This window comes from Astatotilapia calliptera, chromosome 10 (assembly GCF_964374335.1).
Source record: "Astatotilapia calliptera chromosome 10, fAstCal68.1, whole genome shotgun sequence".
Lineage (NCBI taxonomy): Eukaryota > Metazoa > Chordata > Actinopteri > Cichliformes > Cichlidae > Astatotilapia > Astatotilapia calliptera.
Genome location: NC_137431.1, coordinates 1,187,545 through 1,214,589, shown reverse-complemented (window position 1 = coordinate 1,214,589; position 27,045 = coordinate 1,187,545). Strand labels below are relative to the sequence as shown.

The 27,045-nt window shown below is 46.5% G+C and overlaps 1 protein-coding gene across 3 annotated transcripts in view; it reads left to right on the top strand.

The window, feature by feature from the left end:
* The window catches only part of spns2 (SPNS lysolipid transporter 2, sphingosine-1-phosphate), a 61,321-nt gene that overhangs the window by 19,958 nt on the left and 14,318 nt on the right, over nucleotides 1-27,045 (top strand). For 2 of the 3 annotated variants that reach the window (XM_026181134.2, XM_026181135.2), the window contains exons 3-10: nucleotides 11,816-11,952; nucleotides 15,733-15,884; nucleotides 19,218-19,284; nucleotides 21,537-21,679; nucleotides 22,652-22,804; nucleotides 23,067-23,256; nucleotides 24,980-25,045; nucleotides 25,461-25,559. In XM_026181134.2, coding sequence (XP_026036919.1) covers nucleotides 11,816-11,952; nucleotides 15,733-15,884; nucleotides 19,218-19,284; nucleotides 21,537-21,679; nucleotides 22,652-22,804; nucleotides 23,067-23,256; nucleotides 24,980-25,045; nucleotides 25,461-25,559 — 1,007 coding nt within the window. Of the gene's footprint in view, nucleotides 1-7,733; nucleotides 7,755-11,815; nucleotides 11,953-15,732; nucleotides 15,885-19,217; nucleotides 19,285-21,536; nucleotides 21,680-22,651; nucleotides 22,805-23,066; nucleotides 23,257-24,979; nucleotides 25,046-25,460; nucleotides 25,560-27,045 lie in introns of those variants that run through there. The other variant, XM_080307423.1, reaches the window with a different exon arrangement.

Sequence of the window (27,045 nt, the reverse complement as noted above, 5' to 3'; positions counted from 1 at the left end):
TAAGGTCCCCGGTTACTTTTCAGACATGAAGGTGACTTTACTATACAAATAAAGTTATTCTGATTATCGTGTTCATGGAAAGGAGAGCACGTCTGAAAGGAGTGTCAGTGTGTCTGTGTGTGTTTTATGGTTTGTCCCTTCCAGCGTCCCCCACCACCAGCCTCCTTCTCCGAGGGAACAGTTCCCACCTCTGTGAGCACCTGCAGGCCTGCTCTGTCCGCTCTCCTTCCTGCAGGCTTCGGTGCACCTGGGAATGCAAACTGCCAGTGTAGGTGTTTTATAGGAAGTGGGTGTATGCTCAGGCTTTCTCTCGCTCTGTGCTGCCAGGTCACCCTCAAACATTACAAAACATAACAGCGACCACACACTGCAGGGTCCAAGGCACACAATAGCACTGAGTCAGAATCACTTTTTGAATTTGAGAAACGACTCTTTGTTTTGGCTCTTAATAAGAACTACTGGAAGGGAAAATTCCCCATATCCAGACGGTCTTTTGGCTTTAGGAAACACTAGGCTGAGCACTAGAGGAGGCTTTTAAACCTGCTGCTGTGTTTCATGGTGTTACAACAACTTAACTCTTACCCCGCCCTACCCTCTACTACACGGGTGTCCAACTGCAGGCCTCGAGGGCCGGTGTCCTGCAGGTTTTAGACGTGTCCTTGATCCAACACAGCTGATTTAAATGGCTAAACGACCTCCTCAACGTGTCTTGAAGTTCTCCAGAGGCCTGGTAATGAACCAATCATTTGATTCAGGTGTGTTGACCCAGGGTGAGATCTAAAACCTGCAGGACACCGGCCCTCGAGGCCTGCAGTTCAACACCCCTGCTCTACTAGGACTAACCCACGAAGCCCTTTTGTGAACCGAGTGCTTTCGGTCCAGTTATTTTGTTCTGCTTATAGAACAAAATAACTGGTTGTGGATCAGAGGTTAAATGAGGAGGGTCTCCACTGGAAGAGCCTGGAAGCCATTGTAACGGTCGTCTACCTGCATCTTTATTGACATGTGCTGAGCTGTCAAAGCTCACGATGAAGCCTGCAGGGGAGGTCGTCTGTATCCTTTGGCAACATTAGTGCTTTCAAAATAACATAAGGTGACACGAGGTATGTGCTCATTTCTGTCATGCACGTGAGTGTGCACGCAAGCCTGAGGAGCTGAGGTCTCGGCTCTCGTCGTAACAGGATGAAGTGTCTGTCATGCTAGCGTAAAGGCGTGCCGTTTGAGCCTGAAGCTCCTCCCCCGTCCATCAGCGTGATGAGATGTCTCCTGAACACAGCGGGCCTGTCAGGGCGCAGGGACGTGGATGTGACAGGCCCTCGAGCAGCGAATGACCCTCACACACATCTGTGAACAGGACCCTTCCCAAGGGTGTGGAGGGACGGGAGGTTAATGGAAGAGTGTAAGGGGAGCGGGGGTTCACCTGGATGGAATTACCTTTGGTGACGGGGAGTTTCAAACGCTTTTGTTAACTGCAGTGAGAAAGAAGAGCGCTCTTCCCTCTCGCTAACATGCCGTGCTTATTGTGTTCAGTGCTTTGAGGCCATTCAGAAAAAACAGACTTAATGGGTTGAATTTTGTCTCATAATGGATCCTGGCATCATAATCATCTTTAGTAGAACCAGAGATATTGGGGTCAGTCAGGCTGTGTGCACGCTGGGGGCGGCGGCTTAATAAGGAGCCGGCACTCAAAACAGCTCACAGACGGTCTGTGGCCTGTGTGTGGCTGCCCACCGCATCTGAAACACAACACCAGCACACACACACACACACACACACACACACACACACACACACACACACACACACACACACACACACACACACACACACACACAGTCCTGCAGTCTTTACATGGTGTCAGCCTGCCTGCAGAGAGTTGTTAGGAATGAGGCCACAGGTGCTGTGTGGGACTAATGGCCTGAGCTCCTCTATCACACATCACGACACACAGTTACACAAAAAAAAGTTTAATCACATCAATAGTAACCGCTATGCTGAAACAGCGACACAGTTTTTGTGTTTATACGCTGCTGTCTCCAATCCTTGGTTGGACCTGAGCTGCGGTCGAGTGTGTAAGTTGATTGCCAATGTCAATCAGAAATGTGTGAGCGCAGAGTTCCCTTCATGCGCTGGAAAGCGGAGCTGTCACTGCTTGATCAGCTGTTTCGGGCAGTGTCAGCTGCTTCTATTTTGTCTTTTGCCCTCGTTGGTATCCCCTGGTACCTCCTCTCTCACTCTCAGCACTTTGACAGCTGTTGTTGTCTTGTTGTTGGTCCCACTGGCACCTTATAGGAGTTAGGAGACATAAAGGGAAGGAGGGAGTAGAGAGAGCCGCTCTCCTCCCTTTAAGTAGCACAGTTTCATCTTCTCCACTATTGATTCCCAAAGCCAATAACGGCACTGCATTGGTGCTCAGCAGCCCTCTGCTGCTATGATGAGAATAGAACTACGACCTGATGATGTATGTGTGTGTGCGCGTGTGCGCGTGTGCGTGCGTGCGTGTGCGTGTGTGTGTGTGTGTCTTCATCTCGGGCTGTTTTTATAGGCCATGTCTCAGAGGAGGGCAGCTGCTGGGTGATGATTGGCACCCTGTTCCCGATCTCCTTCCCTTACACTTCCTGTCTTCCTGTGGCTGAACCAATAGCGCTGCTGAGTGACTGCAAATCCAATCAGGATTTCAGGGGGTCTAAACAACCTCTTTTCATGTAAATGTCTAATGGCCCCTTTGTGTCAAGCACGGCTCACGCTGCGCCCTCAGAGAGAGCGTGGTGAGAAAGCTGCACGCACCTTTTTAAAAGAATAATCCGAGGACTGATTGGGCCTTTATGGCAACGAGATTCCGGCTGATATCCTTTCTTTCCTGCTTCTCTGAAAATGAAGACAAGATTGCTGCACCTTCACATCCAAGCAACATAAACAGATCAATTAAGACACACATGCACACTCCCCACACCGCAGCCTCTGAAGGTCAGAGCTGGGGCTGCTGCATGCTCCTTTCATCTGCTTTCATTTATTTAATGCAGACTATGTGTAATTTATTATATTTGATATTCCATTAATCCCAAACCAACAGCGACATGCTTGAAACAAACGTAAACACTTGTCATTAAATTAGCTGCTCTCACAGTTGCTGCAGGAAAGACAAACTGCAGCGTTGAGCTGCTGGATGTCAGCTCGGTGCCAACAGCTTGTTTCCCTTAATGCTGCAGCCTGGGCACAAGTCTGCAGCATCACAGCAAGCACATCTGGATACTTTTTTTCTATCCTAAAAAATTTCAAGAAGCACCTTCCTGTATTCTCACCATATGTGTTTGTAATGTGTAAAAGATGATGTTCCACTGCACTCGGGCCAGCCAGCCGGGCCGGTATTTGTAGCTGTGTGATTCTTACCAGCTGCAGCTCGCACACTGAGCAGGTAGAAGAAAGACTTGATGCAGCAGCAGTGAAAACCTACCAGCCCTTAGCTGCAGTTAAAAGACTGAAAGAGTTTTTGGTTGGTGTTACAGCACAGCTGCACTTGATGGCAGCTTCTGTGGGTAGAGTATGAGCTGCTCAGATTGACAGGAACATTTCCCAGGCTTCATGTGGTATTTATCAGAGAGCTCTGGTAATCTGAGCCGAGGGATTTCTTGGAGAATTAGTGGTGATCAGAAATGTAAGGCATGCAGGAATGTTGGGGCTGCACATGAAGGAGGATCCAGCAGGCAGCAAAATGATGTTTGCGAGTGTCTGAGTTTCAGTCACACACGTTGGTGTCCTACTAAGTGATGTGTCACACCCTCCACAGGCAGGTCCATTAATCATTAGGGGAAGAACAACAAAGCTGCCACTCCTGCACACCTGATAGAAACACAGCACTGTGACGCCACAGTGTAATAAACACCAACGTGACTGAAGCTTAGTTTACACCACATTCCTCTCTGTTCAATAAATACATGCTCATAAGTTTTGGTCAGCATGATTCACCAGCAAAGCTATGATGTCATTTTAATCTCGGTGTTACTGTAATTGTTACATTTTTACTATTTTCCAGATGTAACAACACTGAAAGTCTTTCTTCCTGGACACGATGAATGTTCTTTCCTCAGAAATGCCCGTCACACATAACTGACCTTCAGCTACGTGTCTGTACGTCACTGTGTGATTGTACAAAACCTTTCTAAGCACAGTTTGAAATCAGGTGCTTTTATTGTGAAAGATTGACGGTGTTAAGAACAAGTTAAAGCAGAATGTGGTTTCGCTGCAGATGTAGTTGGTCGTGTTGTCAGATATTCAGTCGCCTCAAGGTGCTTTATACTGTAAGGTAGACCCAACAATAACACATACAGACAAAAACCCAACAATCATACGAGCTCCTGTGAGCAGAGGAAAAACTCCTTTTAACAGGAAGAAACCTCCGGCTCATCCAGGCTCATCTTGGGGTGAAAGCTGTGCGTCCGACTGCATCTGGTGCCAGTTACAGAGCAGTGGGCGTCCAGTATTGTGGACAGACCCGTTTATTTAGCCTCTGTCTGTGGCGTGTCTGTGAATGTGTCAGTGATTGTAGAGGAAAACCTCGACAGGAACTAGATTCCCATTTATGAGAAAGGTTAGATGTGTTTGGAGTGCCTGACATTTTCTGTGTGTGATGACATCTGTGGTATGCAGGGTTGGGTTACCTGTTTCCACATCAATACCAGTGCCTTCAACACAGTGTTTGAACTGGTAGGTCTCAGGGTAAGGATCATCGTGGCGTTATTTAAATCATTTTTTTGTCATCAGTGAGGTGAGTCATGGCGTGGTGATGCACAGCGAGGGCATCCTGTAAGTATTAATAGAAGGACTGTTGTCCTGTATTAGCTCCAGGGTGACATTTCTGACATTCCTCAGGATTAAAAGAAATGATGATTTAATCCAACGTGATAATAGAGATAGTGTGGTCTCATGCAAGAGCGAGAAGCTATTTTTAACAGCAGACGTTACTCGTGCATCGTTTGCTCTTCATACAAATACCTCCGGTTGCAGCAAGTGTTGTAATAATGAAAAGGGCAGCGGCACAAAGGTGGAGGAGAGTCAACAGAAACTGAAGAGGGGAGATGTATTTATGGAAGCTGCACTGAGCGCTGACACCTACACACACACCTCTCCACAGTGAACAGGTCACAGTGACACATGGCAGTTTTAAATGTGGCTGAATGACAACACCTAGCCTGAAGACATGTACAGACCTGCAGGTGTGCTTCTCCGGTTCCTCTAATTCCGTCTCTGGCAGCTGACAGACATTCAGATTCCTGAAACTGGTGTGCCTCAATTAGTTAGAGCGTCCTTACTGTCAGCTTCCACGGCTGCAGGGCTGACGCCTGGGAAACAGCTCATAAGCCCTAAAAGAGGAGATAAGTTTTAGAGTTATTGATCTGGGACTCTCCTCAGCTCTTTCCGGGACAGTGGCGCAGCTGCCCCTCTGTTGGTCTTCCTTGGTCTCTTGTGTTCTGGGGGCCTCTGGATGTCTGGAGTTTTGATCTCCTCCATACCTGCTTCATGCCCTGGAGGACGGGGCTGTGGCCCCCCCACACCCTCTAGCAGATCATTACATGAAGGAACCTTTTAAAAAAACAAGCGCATCCATGCTCACAGGTGTACACACGGGTGATCACACCCACAAACTACATCCTTTTTGGCTCCTACCTCAAAGCACACTGTGTTCTGTTGATCTTATGTGCTGCACAATAATGTTTAATATTTAGTATTTACTGTCATATTCCCATATATCATTGTGATGTTGTTTATTCTATTACTCTTGTTCTCTTCTGCTTGCTTTCTTTTTTCTTTCTCAGCAGGTGATCCAGGTGATCGATATATGCATTTTTTTCTCTGCCCGTTCTGTTGGTTTTTGTCTTTTGCCCTTCTCCCCCGTCCTTCTTCTCAGCTGTTTCTCTTTCCCTCTTTCTTTCTCCCCTTCTTTCCTCCAGTCAAGTCTGTCCCGTATTCAGTAAGTGAAAATAAAATAAACAATAAAAGGTGAATCAAATGGACCATTACGGCAAGGCTGGGATGGTCAGTTTGGTAAAGTAAATCCGTTGGGCATCTTTCTTTGCCTTTAGACAACAATTCTGATGGCAAAAGAGCCAAACGGGACAGGCCAAGAAAAAAAGATCTGATCTGGCAGCGCGGTGGTTAGCACTGTCGCCTCGCAGCAAGACGGTAAATGGCCTGCATTTGTATAGCGCTTTTCTAGTCCCTAAGGACCCCAAAGCGCTTCACACAACCAGTCATCCACACATTCACACACAGGTGATGGCAGCTACATTGTAGTCACAGCCACCCTGGGGCGCACTGACTGACTGTCGCACTGACAGAGGCGAGGCTGCCGGACACTGGCGCCACCGGGCCCTCTGACCACCACCAGTAGGCAAACACAGGGTTAGTATCTGGCATGCAGCCAGGAGGCAGCCTGGGATCGAACCACCGACCTTCTGATTAGTGGCTGACCTGCTCTGCCACCTGAGCTACAGCCACCCCAAGACGGGTTCAATCCCACCATCAGGCCGGGTCTTTCTGTGTGGCGTGTTCTCCCCGTGTTTGTGTGGGTTCTCTCCGGGCACTCCGGCTTCCTCCCACAGTCATGTCATGACTGTGGGAGGAAGCCGGAGTTAGTGGGGATAGGTTAAGTGGAAATTGCCCGTGAGTGTGAATCTATGTGTTAGTCCTGCGACAGGCTGGCGACCTGTTCGGGGTGTACGCCGCCTCTCGCCCTAAGACAGCTGGGATAGGCTCCAGCGCGCCGCGACCCTGAAAAGGATACGTGGACGAGGCTGGAGGATACGATCTGGACTTTAGAGAGTTGCCAACAAAACAATGTAACAACTTTTAGTAATGTGACGTCTTATTGGTTTCTTTTTGTTCGGGTAAAGAGCCCAAATGTGACACCTTTCCCTGTGAAGCTTCTACTTGAGGTGCATTTTTAAAGAGTTTCACATTGAGGCACAGCAGAACAAAGAAACTCTGGGCCCTTTGATATCTGTATTTAAAAAAAGATTTTTATTTCCAAGCAAGAGCCATTCAATCCATGACAAATCCCATTTACTTGAAAAGTCAAATCTCGGCGCTAAAGGCTTACAGGGCGAGCTTGAAACGAGGAACGCTGTCTGCGTACATCTGCGTTAAACCCCCCAGTTTTTATCTTTTTGTCCCCTTCAGCTCCTTTAACGCCACTTTTTCCAGTGAAAGCTGCTGTCAATCACCCTCAGAATTAAAAAAAGCTAATCATCTCTTTGCAGTGGGAGACGCACCTTCAGTGGGTTTTTGTGGGAAAGGATCAAACAGGCTGCTGAGCACTTTGTGTCCCGCGGCCGGATTCAGGGGAATCTAGTGTGTCACAGGGCAGCGTTTCAGCTCAGTGAATATCAATCACAGACACACACTCCACATATGTGTGTCTGCATCGCCCCGATGCAGTATTCACAGTGGCATTGAATCGTAGGGAGTGAGTCATCCCTGGAGGTATTGTTCTGTTGGCCAATCAAAGCGATGGATGGATGTCCGGTGTTTAGAGTCTCCCTCTGTGCGGCATGCGAAGCAGGAAAATGTGTGTTGCAGGAGGTCGTGGTGCAGCTTGCTCAATTGTTTTCAGTTTCTGTTACTCTCAGCTTGACAGTAAATTTCCATTCCTGTCCTCTGAAACCCAGAAAACTCAAGACGGCTTCACACGAGTACGTTTCTACAAAGACTGGCTCCCAATCACCAGGAAACCTACTCTATAATATCCTGATGATGATGTAAGCAGAGCTTTTCCAGTTTACAGTGAAACAGTTTTAAATATGATGACATGAATGAGTCTTTGTGACGATGTTAGACTGAAACGCAGACTCGAGTGTGGCTGCTATTGTGTCTACTTTTAGACTTCTCACTCAGCCATTGTCTTCTCAAAGTGAAAGACGATGGTAACTTCCTCGCTTGAGAGACTGTGAGAAATACGCACGGCGTGTTATTTGAAGAACATCAGAGGAGGATTGGCACTCCTGCGTGATGCACGGGGGAAACTGAAGTCAGGGCTCGGTTTGCTTGGTTTGTGTTGTTTTGTTGCTTGTCTGCAGAAACGTTCCTCTCATTAGAGAAAACGTATCCGGTTACATCTTTTGTTTTTTATATAAAAAGTGAATGATAATGGAAAATAATAATTAATATATGGACTTCAGAGAGGTTTTAAACAGTTCTCAGCACGGTCCCTGCAGACCAGGCCGCACTGCTTCACACTGCTTGGTGAGGCTGCTATGAATCCTCACCATCACACACATTTATTCACAGCCCTCGCTGTTAATTCACTGTGTTGTAGTTTTCTAAACTCAGGTCGCCAGCCTGGCGTTTACAATGACTTGCAGCCGAAGAAGAAATAAAGTGTTTATTAGGATAATAGTGGGGAAATGTCCCGTAAGCCTAATGACAGAGGCACAGCTGATCCTATAGGACTCGTTTACGTTGTTTTGCAGTGTTCGGTTCACAGATAGATGTAATGTCTTCACTGTCAATGATCACAATTACGCCCCAGCAGTCATCACTGTAATTATCACCATCAATATGTCCAACAAATGCAGTAAACAGTGCTGCGAGTGCTGCCGGGTTGTACTGCTTATACGCGGTCCGCTGCGGTGGAAGCATCTATGGTGTGTCGGAGTCTTAGGCTTTCCTGCTGTGAGTTTGTCTTGTGTTTGGAGGTGGTTATGGAGATCGCACAAACATGTGGAGCTGCGATGTTACACTACTTTAAATCAAAGCGCGTTCGGCTCAGGAATGCTGGGCTTCTCAGGAGTGGGCAGCGAGGTTTATATGCTTCATATTCAAGAGTTTACTTTACGTCAATCAGGCTTTTCCTGTTATCATGCCCGACGGGGCCATTTAAGGTGCTTGACCACAAAATGAGATATAAGATATGAATAATTGCATTTTTCCTATTAAGGTTACATCTCTGCGTGTTTGCCTGAAGAGCTGCAGAGTTCTGGGAGGGACGTTGTTGTCTGTGGAGACTTATTGTTAGTGTTGGTTTGTCCGTCCTACAAGCTCTTGAAATAGACTGAAAGCATTTGTTTTCTTGTCACTTCTTACTAATCACGCCAAACACATCTGAGATTTAGTGCTTCAAACACGTACAGATAACAATAATGTCATTGTGATACCACAGTAAATGTCTGAGCATTTAACCGCGCTCTGTGCGACGTGTCATATTTAGGCCTGTTTGGGAGCGCCTGTAGCACGACTGTCGTACTCTTTTATACACAATCTTTGTAGTGATAAGGAATTTCCTGCAGCACCAAAGGTTGCACATGATATCAGTGTGAACCTGGTCTTCGGGGTCAGCATGTGTTCTTATGCCAGCCTGTAACTAATGTGTAACACTGACAAGAAAAGACTGTCGTGATCCTTATCAGGAGACATCTGTCATTGTAAACAAAGCTACATTATTAATATGTGAGTCTCTTTGAAGATCTGATGGATAAATATGGTCAAAGAGAACAAGAACAAGATCTCCAGATCTGAATCTTCAGCAGGGTTATCAGTGCTGACTCTGACTTCACTGAATTTAATAAGAGAACATGCAGAAAGCGTCTGAGTGTGCCTTTGTTTTTCTTACAATAAACAACCTGACAACATCCCCTACGCCTCGTGTCAAGAAACAAAGTAATCCATTTGTAGCTGAAGTGTAACTGTTATTTATCATCTTATTATTTTCTTTCAGAGTTCAAACGGGTTCAGGAGAAAGCGCGTTCCTGGCAGGCGCGGCGTTCTCGCTCGGTTGGGCGCAGCCCTTCACGTCTCAAAACTAAAAACAGTATTTCACATATTTGTTCTGTTTTTGCCAAGTTTGGCACCGAGGCTGTTTTTTCTCCACAGCATCTTCTTCATTTTAACACCAAAGCTGACGTTACATCAAAGACTTTTGCACAAAGGATTTATGTGTCTCACTCTAAAAGCAAAAAGGCTGCGAGCAAACTGTTATTACCCGACTTAACTCACATGTGCTGGTACTGCTAAAAGGTGAAAATGAGCCGAGGAAAATAGCACAACTTATCAGCAAATTACATAAAATAAGATCTGCGGAGAGAGAGAGCCTGTGCGGTCCGGTTGATGACCTGAACTAAGTCAGCTGAAGATGTGAGGATGTGTTTGTAACAGCAAGAGTAATGATCTCTGTCCCCACGAGGAGCAGCTGCTGCTGGTTGATTATGGACCTGTCCCAACTTATCTCCAGTATGCACAGCAGAACCAGTGTGTGTGTGTGTGTGTGTGTGTGTGTGTGTGTGTGTGTGTGTGTGTGTGTGTGTGTGTGTGTGTGTGTGTGTGTGTGTGCGTGCTGTGGCTGCAGGGTGAGCTGGCAGAGCTCTTTTAGAGACCTGGACCTGCAGGGAGGAGTCATCAGAGTCATGACACAACAGGCCTGTGGTCGGTGATGGAGGCGACAGAGAGGGAAAGAAACTCGGGCGAGAAGAGGGAGAGTAGCGACGCTGAGAGGTGGAGATGTGAGGCACTCGTTAGCAACTCGCCCAGCTCCAGTAAAAACGTCATTAATATTAGTGAAATTAAATTAGAATTAGACTTTAGATCATTTCCCTGTCTCAGGTTAGATTGTTCTTCCCCAAAAATAACAGCAGAGTCGCACCGGACGAATGTTCACATGTAGATTTTCTATAAAGTGATGACGCACTTTTCATTTACATAACACGCGTGTTAAGCTGTAACACCAATAACACGGCTCTTACTTTTAATCCCAAAAATTCATATTTCACATATGAACTTCATATATTCATATATGTTTTCAGTCAGATGTGGTGAACCTATCAGGATGCAGCTTCGCTACCTGCCCAGTTGTTGCATGTACATACCTGCAGCATCATTATGTAAAACCACAGCTTTTGCCTCAAAATAGGGTTTTTATCCTTTTGCTTTTTTTCTCCCGTTTATCAGACTACGATATCACATGTCCAAAACTACAGTTATGCTTTAATCTGATTACTGTCCCTCATCCCGCTGGCTGGCCTCAGCAGCTGTGGGACAGCGATGCCTGTATCTTATATAACACCCCCCTCCTCGCTTTCCTCTCTCAGCTCCTCTGAACGTTTATGCTGATGATGTGTCAAAACACTCCCGCCTGCCTCCCCATCTCCTCCCGCTGCTGTCAAGAGTAACATCGCTGCCCTTTCTCCTTCGCAAAGACACCAAACTCAGTTTGAAAGCTTTAAAAATTCTGCTGTGTTTGGGTTCGCCCGCCTCATAAATACTGACGAAGAGCCTGCAAGGGCTGAGCGGTCGTGCAGTCAGCAGTGGGGCAATTAGGGAAGCACATTTTGGAGCACAAAGTTTCCTTGTAAGAAATTAAGATGGAGGAATTATTTATGGCTGCACAGCCACCGAGCTTCTCAAGGGTCAGATATTGCTGTGAATTGTCCTACATCTGGTTAGTTCCCACTGTCATTCTTTCTTTTCTCCACAGCCTTTTTAATCGGTCTGAGCTCGTAACATTTGCCACATGTCATCCTGATTTTCTCTCCTTCAGGGCTACGTTATTTGACTACATCACAAACTGCGCTTCTCTGACCTGCTACGTTAGCTTAATGCAAGTTATCTCTGACATCTACCCACGTGTTATCGTATCTATGTGATATTCTCGTGAGGTGACGTGTAACAGGGGCGTGTCTCTGGCTGACTTCTATCAGACACTTGATCTGGACGGGTCTCGACTTAATCAGAGCTGAAGCAGTGTGACATAAAGCAGCAGTCCGCTCATGCAGTAAATGAGTATCGAAGTCAGTGACCGTCATTTTCTGTTTCTCTTCTCTTTCCGCAGTTTTCATCTGTAGCTTCATGGTGGCAGCTCCCATCTTTGGTTACCTGGGCGACCGCTTCAACAGAAAGGTCATCCTGAGCTGTGGCATTCTCTTCTGGTCCATTGTTACCCTGTTGAGCTCCTTCATCAGTAAAGAGGTACGGCTCTGAGAAACCACACAGCGCTCGCAGCACTGCAGCTCCACTGTCAGTGTGTTGGTTCCCCTCATAGACAAGGTTATTATTCTGTAATGATCTGGATACGCTCGAAGTTAAGGCAAGCAAAATGTAATGACATGCTTATTAAGTCAGATACCCGCTCTGCCTTTGTAGACATGCTCTGCCTGCGCCCTCTCTCTGGCTAGCAGCCAGCTAATGAAGGCCTCGCGCTTGTCTCGGTTACAATGGTTTGGAAGATAAAACTCATTTCGCTGATCTTTTACAAGCAGATTTAGACTGTGTGTCTCTAAGAACCTCTGTGTGCGAGGAGATGCCGGGTGCTTTAAACGGCCACATCATTCATTCGTGGAGGCCATAAAATGGGGGAAGGGGCGTCCCGCTGAGAGTCGACATCATATTAGAGTAAAAGGCTCGGCTCACGGACGTCTGCGTGGGGGCGTCGACGGGCTCGTGGTGCCTTCTTGACACGACGGTTGTAATGAAAATCTGACAAAGTGACTGAAATATGTGCCTTCAAAGCTGTGTTAGTCAAATTTATGGAGCATGCAGAGCATCATCACGCTGCAGTGTCTCCAGCAAGTAAACCTCGAGCGGAGCGACAGCTCGGCTCAGGTCTCAGGAGCCTGTCCTCTGTCCTCTGTCCTCTGTCCTCGACTCGACTGCTGCGCCTAAGCAGCAAATACATCGAGGCCACTTATAGATAAGTTGAAGTTAAGGAGCTCTGACGAATCCCACAAAGGCCGCTGATGGCTCACGTCCTTTGTCTCCAACTGTGACTCCACCCTTAAGACATGTTCCTGAGCGTGCCGATCAAACGAGACATGATGGCTGTTATATAATAGCTGTGGCACTGTCACCAGGAGAGATGAAAGACACGACACGCAATGAAATGCTAACGAGTGCTTACAACAGACTCCTGTCGTGATGCATTTGAGGCGCTCTGGGGCGTTTGGAAGGACTCGCAGGAGATGCAGGATGCAGATCTTACATAAGAGAAATTCACCACAAAGTGAAACTTTTTCCTCATGACCACAAGATTATGTCATAAAGTGATCACTTGTGCTTCTTTATTTTAACATGTTGAAGCATATTACTCGCTGCTCCTTACTATACGCCAGAAAGACAGCACATTGTGCTGCAGCTTGTCTGCCTCTGGTAGGCTTTATATGTTATATTTCCAGGACTGTCCCTGTTTATACCTTAGTTTAGTAGAAAGCATCGCTCAGCTCACTCAGCGTCACCTCGTTTGTGTCGAGGGTGTGAGACGAGGACATCGAGATCTTTTGTTGGACCAACTCCACAGGTTGATGATCCTTTTTTTGTTTATAGTTTTATGACGGTATCATCTTTATAATGGTGTTGTTGCGTGACTGCTCTTCAGTGAATAGCCAGTCTGCATGACTCAGACACAAGCAGGTAAAAGTCCACTTGGAGTTTACTCCAAACAGGAAAACTTTCAAATCAAGCAGAAAGAGAAAAGAAAGGTGGCGGCAAGTTCCAGGTTAGCAGGGGTTAAAAAACAAGAACATCTATGAATAACTGGAAAGCTCTGGCAACAGCACAAAGACAATCAGGCAAGGAACGGTCTTTGTTCCCACAGTACATGTCATGAGGGCACTCACAAAGGGAGTGAAGTGCAGATGAGCAGAGGGAAAAATCATGTGATGCGACTGGTGGGAAAGCAGGAAAGGTGGGAGTGGCTTAGTTAGAAATGACAGAAGAGTTAGAAGCAAGGACGCACACAGAATACAGCACTAATGAATAAAATTCAATTTTATTTATATAGCGCCAAATCACAACATAAGTCGCCTCAAGGCGCTTCATAGATACAGAGAAAAACCCAACAATCATATGACCCCCTGTGAGCAGCACTTTGGCGACAGTGGGAAGGAAAAACTCCCTTTTAACAGGAAGAAACCTCAGACAGAACCAGGCTCAGGGAGGGGCGGGGCCATCTGCTGCGATTGGTTGGGGTGAGCGAAGGAAGACAGGACAAAGACATGCTGTGGAAGAGAGACAGAGGTTAATAACAGATATGATTCAGTGCAGAGAGGTGTGTTAATACATAAAACACACGTACACCGTCTGTCAGCAGGCACGGCACCGTTAATGATAACTAATGACTAAATGCACCTGTAGGCCACCTGATCCAGCTCCAACTATAAGCTTTACCAAAAAGGAAAGTTTTTAATCTTAAAAGCAGAGCAGGTGTCTGTCTCCCAGTCCAAACTGGTAGTCCTGGTTCCACAGACCTCCCATTCTACCTTTAATATAACCAAAGAAGCGAGTAGACGTGGACGTAAATGATAAAAGTTTCCTTCAAAGTACCTCTTTGGACTTGCTAAAGTGTCAGGACCAGTGACAAGTGCCTGAACTGGTGTCCTGTAGATAAATATCAGACTGTGCTTTAATAAAGTAACAACACACAGTTTCTCAAACGTACTAGTTGAAAACAGCTGAACATGGGAAACTAACCCCGCCATGTCAGCATGCTGATATTTGTCTTTAACTCATTCAAAAGTCGGGGAAAGGTTTCGATCATCTCAAACTTCTCTTTCGTGTCTTTGTAGTCTTCAGACGTTTTCCAAACCACATTTTTGTGGTGCTTCTTTGGCAGCGTTGCTTCTTTGTCATTGCTAGTAGAGTTTCTGTTCCAGTGACCACAAACACAGGAAGAGTGCCTGTCATCATCCCACCAAACGGCCATTAAAGGAAAAAAATAGTCTGTCTGTAAATCATTTCAAACAATGTGACAAACATAACTATATACACAGCAGTAAACACTTGCATGGGCTCATAGTCTCAAGCAATATAATAATGCAAAACTATGTGCTGAAAAAACAGTAAACACATCTTTGGCGTCTTCACTGGTATAAACAGCTCCTAATTACGTCTTTATGAAGGACACTGCTTATCGGGCTGTAACAGCCCAGAGCCGCGTTACGAGTGGAAATAAAAAGATCTTTGCATATAAGAGCAGCTGACTGGATTGGAAGTCTTTACTGTAAATGTCTCGTTGTGGCCAGATCACAGGTCAGATTACTGACCCGTGTTTGTCATTTGTCTCCTGTGTGGGGATCCCGATTTCTTTGCAGCTTTACAAGCAAGCCGGTCGTCCAGATGTAGTGAGTAGTGGTCGCCGTGGAAACAGTTAGCGATCAGCTGCCTGCACAGGTGCCTCAATGAGAAAGATGCTCCTATTAAGGCCTTTTAAGTTTGTCTCTTCATCCCTTCATACCGCGCAGATTAAACACATAAAATCTTACTGCTGTTATATTTCCATTAACTGATAATATAATACATAACATTCAAAGTCAATAACTAATCTGTGCTCAGCACCAGTACAGCAGCATGATGGGCATAGATGCAGACTATGCTAACATATGCAGAAAGAAGAATTATAAAAGACTTTTATTCTGAAAATCCATGTTTTTTGGTGCTCATACAAGAGCTCATGAAGCCACTGAATATTTTGCGACAATGATAATATACTTAACTGATGGACTACACCTATAAAGACCGACTACATGGTGTTTCATTGTATTTTATATTTACCTGGTGTAAAGTAGGAACTCAATAATGGTTAAACAGAATTACCATGTTTGATGCTCTGATGTCTCGGAGGATGACCCACTGATCCTCCACTGTATGTTCACAAGCTCAGCGATGCTGAATCAGCACGGATGTAAATACTAAGTGATTAAATGTTGTGATTGTAACACAAGGATACGCAGATTAGCTTCTTCCTCCTCTCCACAGTACTTCTGGCTGTTTGTGCTCTCCAGAGGACTCGTGGGCATCGGAGAATCCAGCTACTCCTCCATCTCTCCCACCATCATAGGAGACCTCTTTACTAGTAACACCCGCACCATGATGCTCTCTGTCTTCTACCTGGCCATCCCCCTGGGAAGGTAAGATGCAGACAGGGCCTGGGTTGTTGAAGCTGATGAGCTATTTTGGGAGCTGAATGTTCATGAAACGACACCTCAGTGATGACCATGAACGTTTTCATCCTTTCATCTCTCCTAGCCCGTCCTTCAGATGTTAAATCCAAAGGAACTACAGAGCTGTCATATAGATAATTGAACTTTTCCTCACATTGGGAAGGTCACGCTTATGTTTGTTTTTTTAAATTGAACCTTTGCAGAAAAATACTTTCAGTTGGCTCTGTGAAGCTTAAAGCAGGGTTGGAGCTGTGACATGGAGATTTGTGAGTAGGAGGTATTATTAAGCTCGAGTCTCTAGGCTCTGCAATTCATTTAAGCAGATAAAGAAGCTCAGGGAGAAAACAAACAGAGCCAAGAAATAAAAGACCAATGTACCTGCGATGCTCACTTTAGAGACGTCCCATTCGCCCGAGCTGTCGCAGGCTGTGCTGTTCTCCATCGTTTGCATGCTGGAAGCGCTGCGTAGTCTGCAACGCTCTGAACATGAGCGTTATTTGACATTTCTGTCATTATATCCAGGCTGGAGACAGACGAGCAAAGGGAAGCCTAATCTGCCCTTTGAGTGCTTGTGTTATGACTCGCCAGAGTTGTTTGGGTCACGGTAAACTGCCCAGCAACAATGACAATGGGAGGTGAAAGAGGGAGCCTCGGCGTGGCGCGTCAAACATCCTATCCACTCTCCCGCTTGTTTGTCTTTACTGACGCTGCGGTGACCATTTTCAGGAAATGACCCAGGAATTAGACTGGATTCATAGGAAACGGCTTCCCCTGCCCTTCATCCTTTGTTTGTTTGTTTTTTCAAACCTTTTTGAAACCGGCCCCACAGATATGTTTCTGGGTCTCGCTGCCGTTTGAGTCGGTCTGTTTTTCATGCTCAGGTTTTATTGTTGTGTCGAACTTTCCAAACGCTCTCTGATAAGATTAGCTGTTAGTCACTCGCTGGAAATATCATATGCTGTCTGAGCACGTTTATGCTGCTCTGTTATTTTTGGAAGACTAGCTGACGACGGCAGACTGTTTCCACCTTCACTGTGCGTGTGTATAAAACCAGCTAAACATGTTTTGTCTCTTTTAGCAGCAAGTGCTGATAACAAAGTTGTTGCGCTCAATTGATCCTCTCGCTAGTGTTGCAATTTATTATTCTGATGGGAAACAGCATGTGGGGAGAGACTCTGCACATGCAGATAACTCAGAAATCACAAAGGCTGACTGGCTTTCTTCACTTTTCCAGTCAAGAGTTTAAACAAACTGTGAGTAGAAGCCGCGCAAAGTGTTGGACGCCAGGCTCGGGGCCAATGTGTCACTGCTATCTGGGGCAGAGTGTCTGTCCGTGGAAGCCATGAGCTCCGTCAAGCTGTGATCGTGTTTAGTGTCAGGCAAGACTTAAAGGCCTTAACGCACCAGACGCGTTTATATTGTGTGTTAACATGTTTTCAGATTTAACGCCGTCATTTTTCAGATTGTTTTGATTCGGAGGATTTTTTGCATGATCTGACCAATCAGACCGCTGCATTTGGAAACAAGTGCGATCATAGCGTTTGAATATGCAGCGATATGAAAGTGTAAAGGTAATCAGATTCCTCTGCGCCCTCACACGTGACTCCATCTCTGCCAGTAAGAGCTCAAACTGCCCCGCTGACGTCGGTACCAAAGTGATGGTGGATCAAGGAGAACCTCTTCTTTACAAACATCACTATCACTTGATGTCGAGTCCACTTTTGTTGTGTCTATAGGTTAAATGACAAATTTGCATCTGAGAGATTCAGAATGTTGTGTACAAAGTTTACAGTTAGCCACCGTTTAGTTAGTTCGCCCATTTTAACTCCATGTTTCCAGGTAACGTTCCCGTAATGCAGCGTCATAAACATGTGACAAACAAAGAAAACTTAATTTAGAGACGTGTCTCAGTGATGATCGTCAGCGACGTTTTCCATCCAAGCCACTTTACAGTCTTCAGTTTTAGTGGCAGAGATCAGTGTAGGTCAAAAGTGCTCAAAGCCTCTGAAAGTTAACGATTCATGTTATTGTCACACTCGTCGGGTTTTCTGTTGACATTTGATGAGTATGGTCATGCTGGATAAACTGGCATCAGGGGTGTAAAGCAGCGTCTTTTCTGACAGTTTCATCATTACTGGCAGTTACGTCATCGCCTACAAGCTCAGCAGCTTTGTATTTACTAATCCCCAGGTGCCCAGTTATCAATCTGAATCCTTTTTGTCCTTGAAACGCTGATGCCACGCCGATCTCACCCGATCTGATCCAGCGACAGTTCCCTCAAACGTTTCACTGCAGCGTTCATTCGTTAAGCACAAAACACCATTTTTTTAGCAAAAGCAGTGAAATTACTGTGAGAGTAAAGCCCGCGGCCAGAAGACAACACTGGCTCTGTGTCCTCACATTAGTTACTTTACACCTGCGTTTAGTGGCTGCTCGCACAAATCACCCACGCAGAGACCAAACAGATTCCGGTGCTTTGATCAGTAACACGTCATTAGTTCCCAAACACTCAGCAGCTATAATCAGACTACAAACAGGATGTGTAGTAGTGTGGGCTTCAGCTTCAGTGATGGAAATGACAGACTCAGCTGACGCATGTCACTGAGTCACAACTGACTGACCACTTCACTAATTACACATAATTCCAGTGATTGTTTGTCGAAGCGGCCACTGATCAGGGGAAGAAGAGCGATCCGAACAGGTACCATGGGCGGGGCATTTGAGCATTTCAGCAACTGCTTTTATTTATATATATATATATATATATATATATATATATATATATATATATATATATATATATATATATATATATATATATATATCTCTTTCACACAAAGTCTGAAAGAGGAACAACAACAGGTCTGTGGGCACAAATGCACTGATGAGGGCAGAGACCGCGGCAGAATGGCCACAAGCTGAGAGAAGAGCAACATTACCTCAGATGAATGAAGCAGCTCAGGACCTGTTCTGTTTAGTAACACAGCAATAGGCTCGATTTACTCAGAAACACTAGAAAAACCCGGCCTGTGTATTGAAGTGTTGCAGATTCAGTGTCTCACCTACACACTGCAGGATCATTTTAAGAACGATTGCTCGATGAGATCGTTGTACCCAAACAACCTTTGCAGACGTGCACATCACATCATGAGTGTGCTGCAGGGAGAATGATGCCATTATGCTGTTATGTGAAGATGGACCCAAATGTTTCTGTGATTCGGTAAACTTGAGCAGAGCAGGCTGACAGTAAAATGCTGTATATGTTGTGTTTTGATGCATAACCTGTTTGTCCCTCTGCAGCGGGCTGGGCTACATCCTGGGCTCCAGCGCCAAGGAGGCTGCAGGAGACTGGCACTGGGCACTGAGGGTAAGAGCGTCAGCATCATGTGGGGTGGTGGGAGGGGGCACTGGCTCAGACGTTTGGGGAACAGAGGCTCAAATCCTCCTTAGCTCAGCCTTCAGCTTCCTGCAGAAGCCTTTCTAAAAACATCTTCTTCCATTACGCGTTCACACCAAAAAAACATTTGCTGCATAGGTTCTGATCGGCTTCAGCAGCAGGAACGTGGATTTCTAATAAACACGCTGCAGTCGCTGTAAACATTTAAGTAACATTTTGCTCATGAAGGCCATTTCTGCTGAACGAGGATAAATGGCAGCTCTGGGAGGTCTTTGTCACTACAGGAGATTAAGGAAATACAACATTTGGTTTGGCCATTGTGTCACTGTTGCACGTCTCGGGTGCATCCGCAGGTACGAGCTGTGTTGTGTCAAACAAATGTCTCCTGACGTCACACCGTAAAGCAAAGCGACAGAGATGATGTCAGAGCCCGATTCAGCAGCTGATGCAAAGATGCTGTTTATAGAGAGCAAGAATCACCCGCAGGAAATGAGCTGCAACAGGCGCCGCAGGCATTAAACGTCTTTGTAGGGCAGCGATGGAGCAATGAGCCGGGCATGGCGCTGTAGTACTGTTGGGCAAATACCCTAAAGGTGCTCTGACGAATTAACCTGGATCTCGTTTGATAAAAGGCTCATTTCTGCTCCCGAGAGAAATTTATCTGCAGAAACCTGCTGATGGGATATTGAAAAAACTCATTAATAGACTGTTTTGTGCTGCAGCAGGAGAAAGGTGCTCTATTAGGAGCATAAAGCCAAAGCTGAGACCAAATGTTTGGAGGTGAACCTCAATGAAGCCGCCCGGCCTCAAAGGAGGGGACCAGCGAGAACCCCAGCAGGGCTCCTCGCGAACCGCTAACTTCAGGCCCATCCTTGGAACGAAGTATGACCTCACCCTTCTTATGAAGTGACTGGAACACATGAAACTTTCTCGCCATGGAAGAGATTCCTGGACACGGACAGCTCGCTTGGCAGGAAGTTCATTTCTTCCTCGCCGTGGCGGAGCTTTAAAATAAAAACAAAGAGCAGGCTGGCTTGTTCCAAAGCAGCCACAATGACATTCCAATAAAACAATCTCAAAGCCAATTAATCACCGGTGTGGCATGCAGGGAAAACAAATAACAAGACATAAAACGGGTTCTTTGCAGCGGCATCCTGCTTGAAGGGAAAAACACTGCAGCGCTTCCGTTTGTTTTTGCCCAGCGTGTTCCAGCTAGCTTCCTGAAAATATGGATGGGATGAAGCAACAAAGGAGGTCCAGCAGGAGAGGGCAGTAGCTCATTTATTTGATAGCCCACCACCCATACAGGAAGCGTCTAATGGGCCCTGTGGGAGTCGAGGTTAAAGGTCACAGCCCCTTTGAGTTTTAGAATAATTCTGAAGGAACATAAGTGCCAAAAAACCTGATATTTGTTTCCCCTTCAGTGAGACCAGCTCCAGCTTCCATTAGGCCGCCTCGCTCTGAGACACGTTATAAGATTTCGATGTAGACGGCGGCGCACGGCGGCGTAATCCTCACACTTCTGAGAGCGCAGCCACATTATTAACTGCATTATGAGCCACGGCAGACACAGAATTATTCCCCCAGTGAAAAACTCCAAAGGACAAACACAGACGCACACATCCTCACACAGACACACACAGACACACGTTTCACAGCAGCGCAGTACTTATGCATATAAATGGGCTTTTATGAGCATCAAAATATAACGGGATGAATTTCCCCTGACATACGAAATTGGTTTTGCTTTTGTGAGCAATTTGTATCACTCAAACGAACCCCCTCGAACGCAGCCCATCCTGCCTTTTGTCTTCGTCTCCGCCACAAAGTCGCACGCAGGTACAAACACGCTGCCACGCAGCCCATGAAAGATGATGGTGACTATAGCAGCAGATGGGCACTTTATGAGGTTTTCACCTCGGTGAAACCTCACAAAGCAAAAACAAAAAAAGCTTTTTTAGGCTCTTTTGTGCTTGTACCCACAGCCAGGCCCACACCCACACATGCACACACATGCACACCCACACATGCACACACATGCACACCCACACATGCACACCCACACATGCACACACACACACACAGTGAGTGTCAGGCGTAACGCAGACGCCGTCCATTCAGACTGGAAACAGCGTTCTTTGTCTCCTGTTTTAACTCTTCTATTGCTGTATGTTAGCATGATGTGTCTGAACTCTGATGCTGATTGATTCTCGTCCCTTTAGGTTTCCCCAGTTTTAGGCATCACTGCAAGCGTTCTCATCCTGCTCCTTGTCCCTGACCCAAAGAGAGGGAGCGCCGATCAGCTGGGAGGTCGCATCAGGAGCCGCACCTCCTGGTTGTGTGACATGAAAGCGCTCGCCAAGAAGTAAGGCTCACTTTCAGACAGCACATTTTGGGAAATCGTTTATGAGTTCAGTGTTCAGGGGGATTTATGGATAGATTTAGAGTTTTGGATATAAGTCGAGCTGCAAGGTCCCAACAGTCCTAAATGATCTCATCCTAGATCATCTGCCCCTCCGATCATCCTCCGTCTAAAGCTGTCGTCTCAGTTTCCCTACATGTCCACCCTGTCTTTGCTTCCCTCTGGTTTGCTCACAGCTGATATTAAATAAGGAAAATAGCAGAATTGTCTGTTTTTAGCTTTCTAAGTGTGAGAACATGCTTCTTTACATTCAACTACATCCTTCATCAGTACGTTTAAATTGTTGGATGGACAAACAAAAGCATTACACACGTCTTCATTATGTAACCATGGCTGAAATGGAAATGCCAACAGGAGCATTCACTGTCCTCCTGCCCTTCTGCTGAACAGCACATGGAGATATCATCTGAATTTCAGGAGCAGACCACCTCCGGCCTCAGGCTGTAGAAGCCCCCCCTTCACCAATACCTGCTGTTCTCATTTTCATGCCCCCCCGTTTTCTCTCGCTCCTCTCCTCTCCTCTCTTCCTTTCCTTCATTCACTCCTCGTTAGTACATAGGATCTGTCCGGCCCGGGAGGCGTCACCAGTCCCCTTCGAGGCCTTCCCCAAACCGCAGCACCAGTTCGTACTCCCTCATCGCCCATCGTTACAAAGGATGTGGTCCCAGCCGGTGAAACACTGTAGCTTTGTTGTGTTGGACCCGTGGGCTGGGTTTCTTTATAGAGATGTTGGACATTTTTAGCCGTTTGGATTTATTCTTCACTTCGGTGGCTTTGAGCTGCAGCACCTGCTGTTTCAGCTGCTTTAACTCTGTGCAACCATCAGCTTGCAGTTCTGGTCAGATAAGAAAGAGTCAGCGAGATGTTTGACACGATGTGATTATCCTCACGATCTTTCTGTGTCTTTGTTGCCAGTCGGAGCTACGTGTTCTCCTCCTTGGCTTCGGCAGCGGTCTCCTTTGCCACGGGTGCGTTTGGTATATGGATTCCTGGCTACCTGTTTAGAGCCCGGGTGGTGCAGAAGACGGCAGAGGCTTGCACAAAAGAGATTTGCAGTAGCACGGACAGGTGAGAGGCTCATGACTCGACGGAGGGGGTGGATTTCTGTTTCCTTGTAAAGGGCAGGACTCCAGCACCGTTTAAGGATCAGAGATAGAAAGTAAAACTATTTGAGTTTCCTCCAAAGGATGCATGAGGAGGAGCGTGTGACACACCCCACTGTGAGCAGCTGATTGTAGCTTTTTTTACAGTGCGCCATTCTTCTGCGACCTTGATCGCAGTGTTTCACGCTGTAAAACCTGCTCGTCTAAATCTGCGTTATTTCCCACAGCATGGTGTTCGGGGCCATCACATGTGTGACGGGGCTGTTAGGCGTGGTCATCGGGGCTCTCACCACACGCCTGTGTCGCCAGAAGACAGAACGAGCCGACCCTCTGGTGTGCGCCGTCAGCATGCTGGGCTCGGCCATCTTCATCTGCCTCATCTTCGTGGTGGCCAAGAAGAGCATCATTGGAGCTTACGTAAGGCTCGTTCCCTGGAGCTGTCGCACAGACGGCGTTGTGCCTGCAGTGGATCAAGTTTAAGTAAAGAGCTGTGCCAGGTTTGGGGATGTTGGAAAAGCATTCTTCATTTTCAAGGATGAGGCGATATTAGCGTGTCAGTTATGATTCGTTCTAGAAGCTGACAGTCAAATGAGACGGAGAAGCTGTCGGGTGGGAGCAGAGCAGTGAATGGGTGTAGCTGATCATACTGATCGTAATAACAGGTGAGCCTGATCGGGCCTCCACACTCACTAATCGTAGGCAAACAGCATGGAGCCAGTGGACCTAATTACCTCGTGCAGCAGGAAAGGCTGTTTTTGAAACAATGTCGGACTTATCAAGCACAGATTTCTCGCTCTTATCAGTGACAAAGGAATAGGAAGGGACTCTCAACAAGTTGGCCTGCAGTGGCAGAAACGTGGCAGTCCCATGCGTGTAAGGAAACTTAACAAACAGGCTTCCATATCCTAAAAAATGTGACCTCGACTTTCCCTGGAAAGTCCAGCTTCGTATTGGATTTTACAACTGTGAGCATTTTTTTAAACCGAGTGACGATTCGAGTGACACGTTTGATCCTGGTATGAGGAACAAATCCCTCTGAGCTGCTGTCAGGAAGAAGAAATCAAACATGCAGAGCTCCCACTGTCCACGAGCAAACAACCAAAAGCTGATTTATTTAAGCAGCAATATGTTAAGTTAAGTGTCATTTATATGAATTAAGTGAGTAGCCCACAGGTAGCACGCCAAACAAAGTAGGTCCCAGGTGACAGATGATTACTGCTGCGAATAATGATTTCGATGTAATGAAGTAAGATTTGTTTGAACTTCTTCCAGGTCAAAGGCGCACATTTATCAGGTGTCAGGCAGCAGCATGACTCAGCCAATTAGAGCCGAGGAGCAGAAGTTTCCATATTAATTACACCATTACAGATCTGTCCAACTCAATTTTATACAGTTGCTCTATTACAGAAACAGGCTTTAGCTTTGCTAATGACTGAAGTGACGCCTGGTATCGCTCCGAGTGTCAGATGGTAACAGTGCAGGTTGAACGCTGTCTCGGGTCCAACGACAGAGGTTTGGGTTTTTACCAGGTAGCAACAGTAGCAGTCCTCACTACGAGGTCATAATTTCAAACACATGATGTCACTGCTTTTAGCCAGCTTCAGTCTACTGTACAGTATTAAATCATCTTACAGTACAGCAGCGCGTGTAAGTGATCGGCTCAAGTTTCATGGCAAAGCGCTGACAGATGTGTCACGTTATAAGGCGTGACACGGCTGCGGCGGGCGGCGCTGCTCTGTCGAGGCCGTCTGACCTCTCGCAGCTGTTGTCTCGTCAGCGCACAGCCGTGCGTCTCTCTTCTAAGAGGCGACGTGTTGGCAGCTTTCAGAGCGGACCTGTCTGCTGTGACCTCTCTGTACTGTAGGTCTGAAACAGCAGCACAAGTTTTATTCCCCGGCAGGAGGAGCCGTGTTGGACCCTCGGTGCTGTTCACCAGCAGCCCGAGTGTTCCTGTCTTACTTCAAGTTTTCTCCTCCACCTGTATAGTTGTGGTTTTCCACACTGAGCTTCAACAACAATCCTTATCATCCGGTGCTGCTCTTCAGCTCGTGGGCTACACGCTCTGCGTTTTTAAACCACCGCAGCAAAGCATTTCTCTGAGTGTTCCCACACGGAGTTAACGATCTCTTTCTTTCTTTAGGTTTGTATCTTTATTGGAGAGACGCTGCTTTTCCTCAACTGGGCCATAACAGCAGACATCTTAATGGTAAGTATTGAGAAACCAGTACTTCTCCTCTGGGTCACTGGAAGTTCCAGCGACAAACTTTACCAATGGGGTCGTCAGATTAGATGCAGGTTTGGAAATGTGCGAGCGGCCGACAGTTCGGGCGGGGCTGATAATTGCTGCCTCGACTGAGGCTGAGTCATTCCCGCTGGTGAAAACAAACACAGGGGAGGTTTTTCTCTGATGTGTGTTTTAGTGTCTAAAAGTTCAAATCAGCCAAATGAAATTGGGTTTCCGCTGAGCTGGGTGAACGAAGCAGCGCCTGGGTTTGTGTTGGTGGTGACTGTGTGGAGACGCACCACTGTGGACAACCCAGGTGTGCCTGGGCTGGGTTTTCCAGTTACTTTGTGCAGTCTGCTGCATTTTTCAGCCTTTGTTTCTTTATGTGTTTTTGCAGTTTGTTGTTATACCCACGCGGAGAGCAACAGCTGTCGCGTTCCAGAGCTTCACCTCTCATCTCCTGGGCGATGCAGGAAGTCCGTACCTGATAGGCCTGGTAAGACTCTCCCAACACAACACTGTGTGATGATCCGGGTGTGAAGAGGGAATGTGTTTACGGTTTAACCAGTGTTGTGAGTCTAGACAGTACTGCTGCAACACAAACGATGTTCAGCTCTCGCTTTAAGTAGGACGGTGCAAAGTGGAGCTTTTAGCTCACGTCTCAGGAGAGCTGTGATTTCACCGCTGCTCTTCAGGCTGTCGGTGGCTTTCTCTAGTAAACCTCGTGGCTCCCAGAAGGGGCCTCAGTTACTGTATTCAACTGGTCAGGAGACGAAAATGGCTCTTACCGCCACGCTGGGCCCCTCGAGGTCACAAGCAGCCCCCTGCCCCACATCCCACCCTTCAAACTGCAAGTATACAACCAAAGAACAGCATTTAGGGGCCCGAGTGGAAGTGCTGCTTGCTATTCAGTCAAGTGTGAAACAGGATTCACCTCAGACTGTCGAGTGAAATTCTTCACGTTTCAGCCTGAGATTAAACGATGTTAAATAGTAACTCACAGAGGCACACGGTGTGCGCTCGTGTTCAGCGTACACGGAGCGTGAACAACAGTGATGGCCGTAGAGCGTGTCACAATCTATGCACACGCTTGACTTTATCATAACCGCCTTTGTGTTGTATTGTTGTGCCCTGGCTCACAGCCTGGCTTAGCTACATTAACCAAAGCAGTGGAAGTGTTTGATTAGTGAATCAAACTGGCCCGACAGGCTCACGCAGACGCAGGTGTCTGCAGAGCTGCAGACCGCAGTGCTTTCTTCCCTAAATGAAAATGTTGAAATAGTGTCTAAGCCCGTGTAACAAAAGAAGCAGAAGATGATTTACAACGACTGATCAAAGCCAGCCTTTAAAAAAATACACATTCTGTGGTGATGCAGGTTCAGGGGCTGGCACTGCATTGTGCCTGCACATTCAATAGATCAATTATATTGTACAGATTTGCCACAGAGAGATTTTGCTTTGATAACCGTATGACTCATTCTCAGTCACCTTGATTCTACTCATTTGAAGGCTCCATCGGTGCTCCAATAGTCTAACCACAGAAACAGTTCAGATCAGTCGCAACAGGAAAAATGCAACGTGTTGCCGACAGGGAGGATTTGTCTCTGCTTGAAATCATTGTGCTTTATGTTGGATAAATAAAACAGGTGGAGTCTCACTGATATAATAAAACTTCTCCGTTTTTTTCCTGAATTTTACCAAGTAAAACAGAAAATTAACCAGCAGATTAAATATTAATTGAAATAACAGATTATTTAGACAGGACCATAGCAGCGCGGCTTTGTTGTCTACTTAAACATGCGGACATGAAACTGAGTAGGTGAGAAACAGCATGAGAAGAGGAGCTGGGGTGGAGGCGGGTTGCAAAGCTGCTTGCAGCCGCACAGAAGGTGAGGTTAAAACAGCAGGACGGAATTTCTGTTTATGAGCAGACAACTGGATATCTGACAGAATATCAGCTGAGCTGTCATGTGATGTGTGCT